The sequence below is a fragment of the Peromyscus eremicus genome, chromosome X, assembly GCF_949786415.1.
Source record: "Peromyscus eremicus chromosome X, PerEre_H2_v1, whole genome shotgun sequence".
Taxonomy (NCBI): domain Eukaryota; kingdom Metazoa; phylum Chordata; class Mammalia; order Rodentia; family Cricetidae; genus Peromyscus; species Peromyscus eremicus.
The window spans coordinates 31,576,674-31,590,339 of NC_081439.1; the positions used below are offsets into that span (position 1 = coordinate 31,576,674).

General features: G+C 37.5%; 1 protein-coding gene across 2 annotated transcripts in view; it reads left to right on the forward strand.

Moving 5' to 3' along the window:
- Nucleotides 1-13,666, forward strand: part of Phex (phosphate regulating endopeptidase X-linked) — a 195,510-nt gene that overhangs the window by 127,227 nt on the left and 54,617 nt on the right. For both annotated transcript variants that reach the window (XM_059250532.1, XM_059250533.1), the window contains exon 14: nucleotides 11,884-11,987. In XM_059250532.1, coding sequence (XP_059106515.1) covers nucleotides 11,884-11,987 — 104 coding nt within the window. The remainder of the gene's footprint in view (nucleotides 1-11,883; nucleotides 11,988-13,666) is intronic.

A 13,666-nucleotide genomic window follows, 5' to 3' on the forward strand; every position in this document is an offset into this window, starting at 1 on the left:
AAGAGCTAGACAGTGGTAGGCCTGAGCTAATGGTTGAACAGTTTAATTAATATGAGCTTCTGAGTGATTATTTTATAAGTGGTTGTAAGGTCCGTGGGGCTGGGCAGGACTGGAGAAAACTCCAGCTACAAATGGCGCCCAATGTGGCTCTTTGCTGAAATTGTGATTTGACATGTGGCCTATCTGTAAATAGTGCTAGCTTTGTGATTGACTATCAGAATTTTATAAGACCCTTTACATGTGAGATAAAGCCTAAATTTCAAACTTTCTATACTTCATTTGTCAAGAAGGTGTTACTTTTGCTGATTAAATTGAACAATATTTCTACTCACATTTTTTTTCCTATGTGCCCAGAAGTGATTTGATGCTTTTGAACAAGGTTGATATTAACTTTTTGTTTGTTTGTTTGTTTTTCGAGACAGGTTTTTTCTGTGTAGCTTTGGTGCCTGTTCTGGATCTCACTCTGTAGACCAGGCTGGCCTGGAACTCACAGAGATCCACCTGGCTCTGCCTCCTGAGTGCTGGGATCAAAGGTGTGTGCTACCACCGCCCAGCGGTTCATATTAACTTTAACCTCAGATGGAAATAGTATTTATCATATCTCAGAGTTAATCTGGAAGAAAGTCACCTCACATTCTGTTTGTATCCATTAGATATCAATAGTTAAAATAACATTAAAGGAACAAGTATTTCATACCATTTATTGGATATCAAAAATAGGAGTAAGTGTAGAAGTTAAAAAATACTTACCCAGCTTAATTTGAGAAACATGGAAATAAAGGGTTACTTCTCTTAAAAAAATCTTTGTAATGTACAAATATTTTGAGAACTTTCAAAAGATCTCAGTGAATTGAATATATGATGTCTTAGTTAGGGATTTTATTGCTGTGAAGAGACACCATGAGTATGGCAACTCTTACAAAAAAACATTTAATTGAGGATGACTCACTTATAGTTCAGAGGTTCAGTCCATTGTGGTGTGGAACATTTCGGTGTTCAGGCAGACATGGTATTAGATATTACATCTTGCAAGCAATGGGAAGTCAACTGGCTGTCACATTGAGTGAAGCTTGAGAAATGAGACCTCAAAACCCACCACCACAGTGACACACTTCCTCCAGTAAAACTACACCTACTCCAAACAAGGACACAGCTTCTAATAGTGCCACTCCCTTTGGGGGCCATTTTCTTTCAAACCACCACAAAAGAACATATTGAAACAGTCTGATACAATATTTTTTTGGTGTTCATGATCCTAAATTATTTTTTAGGTAATTAAAACGTTGTACCTCCATGGGGGGGGAGGAGAATCTTTCTACATTTGGCTTCAAAATATGGCCTCCCCAAAACTGATGATATTGCTCTGGAAGAAAGTAGTTATGCTTTCTAGCATCTTACTTTTCAGACAGTTTTATCTTCTATACTGTTTTAATGATTCTGAATATTTTATTATTATGATAATTAAATATGAAAACACTTTACACAATAATGTAGATGATGTTGTTATCCCTGTCTTCACTGATCCTGTGAAGTAAATGCATTTATGAGCATCTTGGAGAAAAGGATGTGAAGAGTGAAAGAATTTGGGTGATCTTTTCAGTCACATAGAGTACTGGATACAGGGCTGGAGTCTGGGATCAGAAAGCACTGGCTTCAATCAGAGAAAGGGATCTCAGGGACATCTGATCAGGAAGCTGTGTTGGAAGAACAGAGGAGTCAATTTGGGAGACTTGCTGGGGGTGTGTGTGGGGGGTGGGGTGGGAAGCAAAGCAGTAGGAAGGGAATTGATCTTGTGCAGACTTTACTTAAGTTCCCTTTGGCTATTTGGGTATTGTTTTTTAATGTATGTGATTTTTAAAATATATCTTTTTTATTTAAAACAATTTTTTAAATTTAAATATATTTTGATAATATTTTCCCTTCCCCTAAGTCTTTCAATATCCTCTCCCTCCCACTCAACTTTAAGTTCTTTCTCAAAAAACGAACAGGAACCCAATACAACAATGCCCTCCAAAAACCAAGAAAACAAAATAAAGCAGCACCCAAAAAGAAAAAAAGCCAAAAACCAAACCAAAACCCACCAAACTGTAACCAAATAAAAGCACACACACACACACACACAATAGCCCTGTGGCGTCCATTATATGTTGGTCAACTACTCTTGAGCATAAGACCTACCCTGGAGTGATTGATATACCCAGTGTCACTCCATTAGAGAAATCTGATTTTCCCTCTTCCATCAGGTATAAATGACAGTTCAGTAGTTTACTCTAGTTGGTAGGTTTTCATTCATTCATTCCTTCAATTTTTAAAAAATAAGATAAAACAAAAGCTATTACATCAGAGTTGGACAAGATAAACCAACAGAAATAAAAGAGCCCAAGAGAAGGCACAAGAATCAGAGAGCCTCTCATCCACACACACAGGAATCCCATAAAAACACTAAACTGGAAGCCTTAATGTAAGCACATGGGGCCTGGTGCAAACCTGTGTGGGCCCTGAGAATGCTTCGTCACTCTCTGTGAGTTCATATGAGCTTTGATTGAAAGAGGCCCCCAAACAGTGGGGGCTTCCTCCCAGACCCCGGATTAGGTATAAACCACACCCAAACACCTATTTTCACAGAGAAATCCTTTATTAAGCAGGAAGAAAAGTTAAAGTGGCTGCTTTCTGACTCAGGTAGGAAAATAGCAGCAAGAGACCTTGCAGGTGTAATTTTTTTTCATTTATTAGTTACTTTAATTTTTTAATTTTTAAAATTTTTTTTAATTTTTATTTTGCATTACAATTCAGTTCTACATATCAACCACGGATTCCCTTGTTCTTCCCCCTCCCACCCCCCTCACCTTCCCCCCAGCCCACCCCCCATTCCCACCTCCTCCAGGGCAAAGCCTCCCCCGAGGACTGAGATCAGCCTGGTAGACTCAGTCCAGGTAGGTCCAGTCCCCTCCTCCCAGGCCAAGCCAAGGGACCCTGCATAGGCCCCAGGTTTCAAACAGCCGACTCATGCATTGAGCACAGGACCCGGTCCCACTGCCTGGATGCCTCCCAAACAGATCAAGCCAATCAACTGTCTCACCCAGAGGGCCTGATCCAGTTGGTGACCCATCAGCCATTGGTTCATAGTTCATGTGTTTCCATTCGTTTGGCTATTTGTCCCTGTGCTTTATCCAACCTTGGTCTCAACAATTCTCGCTCACATAAACCCTCTTCATTCTCGCTAATTGGACTCCCAGAGATCCACCCGGGGCCTAGCCATGGATCTCTGCATCCAGTTCCTTCAGTAGTTGGATGAGGTTTCTAGCACGACAATTAGGGTGTTTGGTCATCCCATCACAAGAGATACTTGGCCACAAAACAAATCTGCAGGTGTAATTTTTAAGAGGAGAAGAAGAGGATGTCTGTTTTAGAATGGGCTAGCATGCTGTGGTAAAGGATATAGGGAAGGAGGGAGAAGGGGAAGAGGACAAGAGAAAGGGGACAGGGGTATTTGTCCCAGAGGGACAAAGACTGCCTCTGGATAGAGGGGGGGCAGACATGGCACATAGGCAAATGGCAGTTTATAAAGGTAAAGGGGGAAACCACGTGTTAAGATAAGGTGTTTAATTTTAATTGGACATGTTAATTAGGTGAGCTAAAAGGGGCTTCTGATAACTGGACCTTAGTAGTCAGCCTCAGGAGGAGGAAGTGGCCAAATAAGGGAATAGACCTTCTTAGCTTGCTTCAGGACTGTAATCTAATGGTTTTTAGCAAGGCAGAGGGAATGGGTGAGAAGGGCAAGGCCTGCCAGAGCCACATGAGTGGGCTAGTGTCCCTTCATTGATTACGTTGATTTAGAGGTCCTTGTTCTCCTGGTTTCCTTTGCCCCATCTTATATTTTTTCTTCCTCCTCTTTCATGGGGTTCCCTGAGCTTTGAGGGGAGGGATTTGAGAAGATGTGATTGTATGAAATTAAAAGCACCTACTTGGCCCAATATCTGGCACATAGGACCCCTATGAAAAGTAATCTTATGGGGGCTGGAAAGATGGCTCAGTAGTTAAGAGCACTGGCTGCTCTTTCAGAGGATTGGGTTCCATTCCCAGACCCATGTGGAGGCTCACAAAAATCTGTAACTCAATTCCAGGGGATATGACATCCTCTTCTGGCTTCTTTTGGCATGAGCACACACATGGTGCACATACATAGATATAGGCTAAACACTCACGTGCAAAACATTTTCAAAAGGTAGTCCTGTGGGTCAAAATGAGAACTGTTGCTACTAAGAATAGCATCTTTAGAGTACAAAGTACTCTAGAAGGAGATCCTGGTTACTTACCTAGATAATTATGTATGTATCCCAAGTCAGGATATGGGAGAGTAATGGTTATAAGAATGAACCCAGAAATGCTTAGAGTGAAATTCTCATGCTTTCTCTTACTACTGTGAGACCTGAGGCAGATTATATATCTTTTCTGTGCCTTAATTTCATTATCTGCAAAACAGATGATAGTAATCTCTCCCATACAGGATTGTCATAAGGATCAAATAACATGTTCAGAACTTGCACTGGTACATAAACACAAACATAAACATTAGCTATGACATCTTCAATTTGCACTTATGATAGTCATGGTTTTTTTTTTCTGGTCTGGAAAAGTCAAAGTCATGATGAATTAATGCATGCAGTATCCAGGTCCCTCAAATTGATTTAAAAGGCTATATAGATGGAACTGTCCCAAGCCTTAATCCAATCAGGTAGCATTCAGAGCTTGCTTGAAATACTTAGTTGATCAGGTTTTGTTGGCAGTCTGCTGCTGTCCAAATTGAGAGTCCCAGATTTAAGGCTTCACCTAATGCAATATCTTTTGTGAAAAGAAACCAGATATCAAACAGGATACATTTCTCCAGGGGCTCAATTGCAGCCACCAGGTACCAAGCTTTTAAAGCTCTCTTGTGAAAAAATGTTTTTCATCTGACTTATTGCCAACATGGATTGAAATTATACTCAGGCATTTCAAACAGTTTAAAAAGCCAATGTGAACAAAATCAAAATACACAAAGTAAAAATTCATTTGTGTTAAAAAAAAACTGATAGAGAAAACTGAATAAAGCCCAACTAGAAGGGAGGCTAAGGGATGATGCGATTGTAAATCATGCCACTGAGGTTAATAAAAAAATGACTGAAATATCATGGGCACACAATGGAACTGTGTTTTCAGTTTTAATAAACATGTAGATAAGGACTACTAGAGAGCCTCTGCGCAATTTATGCTAGTGCAAGCTCTGAGTGTAAGAGATTGTTGAAAATGAAATGCAGCTTGCTCAGATTGACCCAGGTAAAGATATAATTCATCAGGCACAAAAGGGAAGAGGAGAGCGTTTAGGAGATGGGTCAGATGGAGGTCAGAGAGACAAGGGTACAAACTATAGTTGAGCTCATATGGAGATAAGAAGAAATGAAAAGAATTGAGAGGCAAATGTGGAAAAGAATCGAAGAATATTATTTCCCTCTGAGAATGACATGGTCAATTGAGATACTATGCAATGAATTTCTGAACAACAGTTTTTCTGTAGTCTTTGTTAAAAGCAGTAAGAAGTGAACTACCGATCATTTGAAGTGATATCAGTATGTAGAAAAGTTGGTTAGGCTAAGAGGGGAAGTGAGTGTCAATCAGTGTTCAAATTAGCCATATAAAGTATACATTCTACTTCATTGATACTTAACGGAAATAGACTGGAAAGTAAACCAGAAATTAAGAACTCCAGACTTTTGTCTGCTCTAGCTAGGGTCTCTTCTCTTTTCTTTTCTTCTCTTCTCTTCTCTTCTCTTCTCTTCTCTACTCTTCTCTTCTCTCCTCTCCTCTCCTCTCCTCTCCTCTCCTCTCCTCTCCCCTCCCCTCCCCTCTCCTCTCCTCTCCTCTCCTCTCCTCTCCTCTCCTCTCCTCTCCTCTCCTCTCCTCTCCTCTCTCCCTCTCCCTCCCTCTTTTTGTGTGTGAATGACAGAGTACCACTGCAAGAGTGTGATGATCTTTTGGATAGAATGCGCCATTAAAATATGATAATTATTCATCATTTGGTAAAAACAAAGAATGTTGTCTTCAGCTATCTCAAGTAACTCCTAGCTACCATGGCATTAGAGAACTGAGAATAGGCTTAGAACATGGAGTACCTTGGTACCCTCAAACTTCTAACCAGGCCACCTCATCTCTCACATAGTAGCTTCCATCTGGCCAGAGCAGACTGAGTACTGCTCTCCAACCCTAGCATAGAGGTAGGGCATGTGGTCATGGTTTGCTGATTGAAGCTCTTGGTCACCATTACTCACCATTACATGGCTACTTGTGGGGAATTCCATGGTATATTATATGTGTGCATGGTTAAACATTTTGAACCACACCCTGTATATATGTGTATAAATATTCAAAGTTTCTCTCTCCTTCTCCCTCCCTCCTCTCTCTCTCTCTCTCTCTCTCTCTCTCTCTCTCTCTCTCTCTCTCTCTCTCTCTCTCTCTCTCACCTCTCATCCAATTCAGTTAAACACATCTATCTTGTATATTGTTCTATTATTTAAATAAGAGAAAATAGAAATTCAAATTGTGGATTCCATTAAGCATTTAGAAATTTCTTTGGGTACCTAACATCAAATCTTATAGATATTTGGGCATATCTCTGAGCATCCTTAAATAGATTTGAGTAAAATGGGAGATTTCTACTTCTGTTGGAATGTGCAGTATCATATAAACATAGCTGTACTTTTTCTACAAAGAAACTGAACACATTTTCTTGTTCTGTCTGTTTTGTGCATCCTTCACCTTAGTTGAGTAGAGGAGAAGAAGGCAGTGATAACTTTATTCTTCTGCTTAATCTGTGGCAATTGGTACTTTACATCTAGGGTAGCATTTCCAAGAAGAGAAATCTAGGACCCATGAATTTTATAATCTGGACAGCTGTTCCAACAAAATGACATGAGAACCCCAACTAGGTACACAAAGGTCACTTAGTTGAAAGGTCAAAATGGAATTGATTGAAAGCCATTATCAACTTGACCTAGATTTCCTTTAGTAATTGAAAGGACAACAGGCTTTTGACCTAATCTGTCCCTTACAGAGCTTTAAGAAGTTTTAGAGTATGTGTTCACATTCATTTTTCTTCTGTCTGTACAACAAACAAAACTTTCTCAAAGGTTGCTGGACTTCAAGTTTTTCTCATAAATATGATTTTTGAAAAATTTTAAACTATCGAAGTATCAGAGGACAGAATATTTTGGAGACAGAGGAAAGGAACAAAAGATACCTACAATATTGGTAGTTAAACATAATACTTCTGTTAGAGTATGTTGTTTCTTTTCATTTCTCTATAGCTATCGTTTATGTTAACACGTAGTTTTATACTTTCCTTTACAGTTAACATTCTCTATTGTCACTGTCTCCCATAAATATTACTAACATTGTTTTAACAGCTATATAGTATTGCACTGAGAAAGGTGTGTTATGACTCAGTTACTGCTTCCTTACGAGTACCAATTCTTATCTTCTCCTCCTCTGTTGTTATCTCACATTAGTGAATCATTTTGTTTTCCTATTAGGACCAAAGAAAATAACACTAAATGAGGAGCCAATTTTTTTAGACTGTATAGCTTTATCTACACCCTGTAGTTTCTTCCTATCAGATGACAATATCAATGATGATCCACTCTCTACCCTTAAACACTTGTCTCAAAGGAAAAAAAAAAACCTAAGATGTGTTCTTGTGATATGTCATTCATACACACACACACACACACACACACACACACACACACACACACACACGAAAATAACTCCATTACTTGTGGTTTCTATTAAATTAGTGGAGTAGATAAATATTCTCAGTTTAGTAACTAAAACAGTACAAAATTATTATTTTAAAGGCAGAGAAGTTGTGGTGGTGAATTGTTGTCATGGATATGATAGCTTTGCTTACTGTATGCTTAGACTTGAACCCTTCTTTCCATTTCCAGGTTGTGTAGCTGGAGTTTCCTCCAGTCCTGCCTGGCCTGCGGTCAGGACAAATCTCTCTCACCTGCCAGTCCCACAGCCGCTCAGACTTAACCGAGTAAACACACAGAGACTTATATTGCTTACAAAATGTATGGCCGTGGCAGGCTTTTTGCTATCTAATTCTTCTAAATTAACCCATGTCTATTAGTCTATAAGTTGCTGTGTGGCTCGTGGCCTTCCGGTACCTTACATCTTGCTTGTCATGGCGGTGGCTGGCAGCGTCTCTCTGACTCAGTCTTCCACTTCCCAGAATTCTCCTCTCTCCTTGTCCCACCTATACTTCCTGCCTGGCTGCTGGCCAATCAATGTTTTATTTATTAACCAATCAGAGCAACACATTTAACATACAGAATATCCCACAGCAAGGTTGGGTCTCACTATGTAAATTATTTAGGCTTACAAATCCCAATCCTAATGGATTGCTGCGATTACAGGTGTATGCCACCACTCACTCGGTTTGTCATCTTTTTCAGGAAGTTTGGGAATGGTTTTCTCTCTAAAGTCTGCGAACCAATTTAGAGGTCAGCCTTTGGCTTTGTATATGTAACTGGAAAGTACTGAGGTTAGCAAATTCATCTAACCGTAAAAAACTGACTTCATTGATATGAAAAAATAGATAATATTTGTTAAGGATATTCCTTTGGAGAATTTCTTAGACAGTATTCTGAAATCAAGAACATATCTGAATTTTCTATTAGTTATAATCTTATTCTGAAGGTCTTGGACATATCTTTTATCCCCATGGCCCAGAGATGCCTTAGGATTTTTGGTTAAAATTGCTTTCTAAAACATGTTTTCTATTTTTGTTTTAGGCTAAGAGAAAGTCTCTAGCTTACAATAGAACCAATTCTAATATTTCTTTCTATTATGAAACATTTGTAACACTGACACAGTATGTAAAATATGTGAAGGATTAATCTTCAACAGATACTATTAAACTGACTTTGTACACATATACACACATTTTATTTTACTGTTATTTTAGAGAGATAGGAGTGTTCCTATTGTGTTGCCCTGGTTGGCCTCAAAGTTCTAGGCTCAAGTAATCCTGCGTTAGCCTCCTAGGTACCTGGTTGAAAGGTGTGTTTCACTGTCTGGCATACACATAAGTGTTCAGTGAATAAAATAGATACACTTTAAGTTCTGTGTATAATGTTTTCTGATTCATTCTCCCTTTCCCATGTCTATATTCTTCAAAATATAAACACTGTCTTGAATTTAGTCTTATTTATAAAAGCCTTTGCTACATAAGTATGTGTGCATAAACAATATGTACTATTATTTTGTACATTATGCTCTTGATCTTAGACAAAAGACTGGTAAGTGTTTTTGGTATACATTTTTAATTTAACTTTTCCATAAAATATATTTTGATCATGACACAATATATTTATTTCCCCCAACTCCTCCCACAACCTTCACACCTCCTGATATTTTCCATGAAAACTTTATATTCTCTCATACATACAACTGGCATTATTTACCTTGTTTTTGAGAATATTTCACATTTGTGCACACATAGCATTCATTTAGATTTCTGTATAGCTTTCTATTATGGTGTGCTTTATTTATCAGCCTTGTTCTCCCCTGCTCAAATAGTTTTAAGAAGGGACAATTTAAAGTCACTGCCTTCAAATATTTTGGCCAAGCAGAATGACACTGTTGCCAGGAATCCATATTTTCATTCCTATTGTTCTCAGTATGTCTTTGGTTGTTTTATCCCTCTCCCTCTGGGAATATTGTTAACATGACTCACTAAGATTTATTTCATTCTGAGACACAATACTCACTTTATGTTTGGGATCAGTTAAATGTGAGCTAGACATGGATTGGCCAACAACCATGTTACTTATTAAGGCTATAACCATCATATTGAATATGTACATTTATATTTATAATGCAATGGTTGTGTTTCATACACATTCGTTGGCTGGTATTTTTTGATGGTTTTGACTCAGCAGTTAAGAGCACGTGCTGTTCTTGCAGAGGACCTTGGTTTGGTTCCCAGCACCCACACTGGGTGAACCATAACTACCTATTACTCCAGTTCCGAGAGATCTGATGCTCTCTTCTGCGTTTGTGGGACCTGCATGCATGTGGTGCACACATATACCTGCATACTCCCAGGCACACACACCTACATACAAAAAGTAATAAAGAATATGGTTTAAAGTTATCAAAAGTGTAACAGCTACTAAGGAATTACTTTTGGGTTTTAAATTAGCTAAGGTATTTTTTTTTAAATTGACTTACTTTAGAATGTTTTCTTTCTAGTCTTTTTAAAGAATTGGAGTTGTGCTGGTGCTTAGTCAGCATTCAGTCCAGTTAAAAATGAGACTTCCAACGGATGACCACACATATACATATGGGCAGCATTTATTGAACTTAATGGGTTAAAAAAGGATAAATGTAATTGGGAGGAAGATGGAAAATATGTCAAAGTGGTTGGGTGAGCTGAAGGGAGAGAGTAGGGGATAGATATGACCAAGGTACATTATATGCTTGTATGAAATTTTTGAAAAGAAATTAAAAATACATATTTGCACATCAATGTTCTTTTTCTGAAATCCAGCCTTTTTCTGAAATCCTTAGCAGTGCACAATAGGTGTTCGTTAGAAGGGCAACGCAGAAGTAAAATGACCCAGAGATCATCATGTTAAGGATGTGGAAAGACAAACCTGACATACTTCTTTTTTATTTGTGGGAAAAAAAAACATAAGAGAAGTGGAGGTTATCATGGAGTAGGAAAAGGGCCAGTGAGGAGGGGAGAGAAATAAGTGTAGATAATAGGATGAGAAAATATGATCAAAATACCTTGTATACATGTAAGATAATGCCATTGAATCCTACTCTTTTACACAATTAGTATAGCCCAGTAAAAAATAGTGAGCACTTAAAAAACAAGAATTTATTCTTGGTTGTTTACTTACTCATGTATGTTTTTCTTATTAATGACAGTTACTTTTCAACTTCTTATGCCAGTAAGAGATTTTAGAAACAAAGCTTTCAAGATCACTACAAATTATATTGCTTTTACTGTAATATAAACGTCACTATAATATATAGGTGAAGTGATGTGAGCTTTGGATAGAATGCGCTAGAATTGAAATTGTTTATTACTCTCTTTCCAGGAAAAAAAAAGAACTAAATAACCCATTATCTTAGCAGACAACATTGTTGTGAGTCCTCAATTTCCTGTAGTTCCATGCAGTCTATAATCTGTGATTTGCCTCTGTAATTTTGTTTTTTAGCAATTAGAGCCATTCTTTGTGTTAGTAGATAAATCTTGTTAATAATTAAATTATTTAGGTGACTCCATTGTATGTAGGGTGGAAAATAGGTTTCTGAATTGCTTCCATTTTTCCCTTTATGAACAAATGCCAATTACAGTAAATTGGATTTTTAGCATTTGACTAAATCATCATCTATAAGCTAAATGAGGTTTCAGCTGAGTACTCAGAATGTGATTAGAAGAATCTTATGTGATAAATAAATAAAACACACATTTTAGAAAGGATCAAGAACTCATGAGCCAAGAAATTTCAGATCTAAGATGGTATGTTTAGCAAAGGTTAAAGTGGGATTTTCAATTATAAAGTAAACAGAACACAGTAAACAACTGAAGCTTCTCTTGTTTTCTTCCCTGTGATCCAGAAATGATCATATTGATTTTTGAGCTTTTTATGTTAAAAGAAAATTACTGAGATTAAATTTCATGGCTTTGTGAATCCTGAGTTATGTATGGCTGAGTGATGTTGTGAGGCCCATAGCTTCTCTTCTGGTTGCTCCTTGGTGGGCTGAAGTCTATTTTTAAAACTCTTATCTGCATTTCTAACAATAATGATGTGGTTTGTTTTTATGCAGATCAAATTTTCAGAATCGGACTACTTTGGCAATGTACTGCAAACCCGCAAGTATTTAGCACAGTCTGATTTCTTCTGGCTAAGAAAAGCTGTTCCCAAAACAGAGTGAGTATTTCAAAAAAGTGAAATCGATAAATACATTGGTGGGAAGTGAAATCTCTTTAGATTAAACTCTGTAATTCTCCTCAACTCAGAGTAGCCAGCTTGCAGTTATTTTGTTTTAGCAAAATCCATGTCATGGACTTCCAGCTCTCTTTTCTAATATTATGTGGTACAGATCTTCCATCTATTACAGAACTCCCAATCTTAGCATCAACACATATCAGAAGAATTCTCACTAGGATGCAAACATTGAAGCTATTTCTAGCTGTAGTTATAAAAACATAGATAATATTTGTATGTACATTTCTCTGAATTTTAATATGCAGGTAGAAACATTTGGAGAGTTTAAAGAATGAATACTTTAGTATGATTAGATATGTAGAATAATTTGTATAATTAAGAAGCAACTGGAACAGTGGTTCTCAACCTGTGAGTCACAACCCCCAAGGGCCTAACGGCTCTCTCACAGGAGTCACATATCAGATATCCTGCATATCAGATATTTCCATCATGATTCATACAGTAGCAAAGTTACAGTTATGAAGTAGCAAGGAAATAATGTTATGGTTGGGGGTCACCACAGCATGAGAAACTGTATTAAAGGGTTACAGCATTGGGAAGGTTGAGAAACTGAACTAAAAGTTAATCACTGCGATAGTCCATGTCAGAGAACTGAAAGCTGTATCATTGTGATTTATTAAAAGTTATGATTTATTTATCTTTTTCCTATCAGCAGATAGGAAAATATCCTTAAATACTTTTAAACCCATGTTGAGCTAGCCACTGCATCTTCTCTTAGAAAGGAAAATATTGTTGATCTTGATAGTGTTGATGATGCTGATAGCAGCTAACAATTATTGTATATTTATAGTATGCTAAGAGGTGCTTTTGAATTTATGTGTGTATTTGCATGATATATACGTGTGTGTGTGTGTGTGTGTGTGTGTGTGTGTGACAGAGAGAGAGAGAGAGAGAGAGAGAGAGAGAGAGAGAGAGAGAGAGAGAGAGAGAGAGAATTTGTACTTATGCACATTCCCAAGAAGACCAGAGGAGGACATCACATATTTTCCTCTACCAATACCCACCTTAGTTTTTGAGACATGTCTTTCATTGAACCTACCATTATGTTTTTCAGCTAGGCTGGCCAGCCAATAAGCTTCTGGGATCCACCTGTTTCCTCCTCCCCAAGGGTGGGTTGCTGGCATGTGTGGCCATGCCTGGCTTTCATGTAGGTGCTAGGGATCTGAATTCAGGTCATGTATCTTTAATAGGAAGTGCTCTTAATACACATTGACCATCTCCTCAGTATGTGCTTTACAATTATTAATTGATTAATCATAATGTCAGTTCTGAGAGGTATAGGTACTATATCCCTATTTTACAAAGATTTTGCTATGGTTCACTTTTTCAATGCTTTAAAAATGTTCTGTAGATCAGATAATTTCTATTTTTATAACTTCAATGGCAGAATTTATTTTTAAAAATTATTTCTATTTCTGTTATTTATTTGCAGTCATTGTTACCATATTACTATTAATTCCTTGAATATACCTTAATTCTTTGAACCACATTATAATGGCCATTTTCAAATCCTTCCTAAATCTATTATTGGAATTAACTCAGAGTAGTTTTCTATTGATTCAACCCCTTTCCTTTTTTCTTTCTTGTAGTATATATTTTTG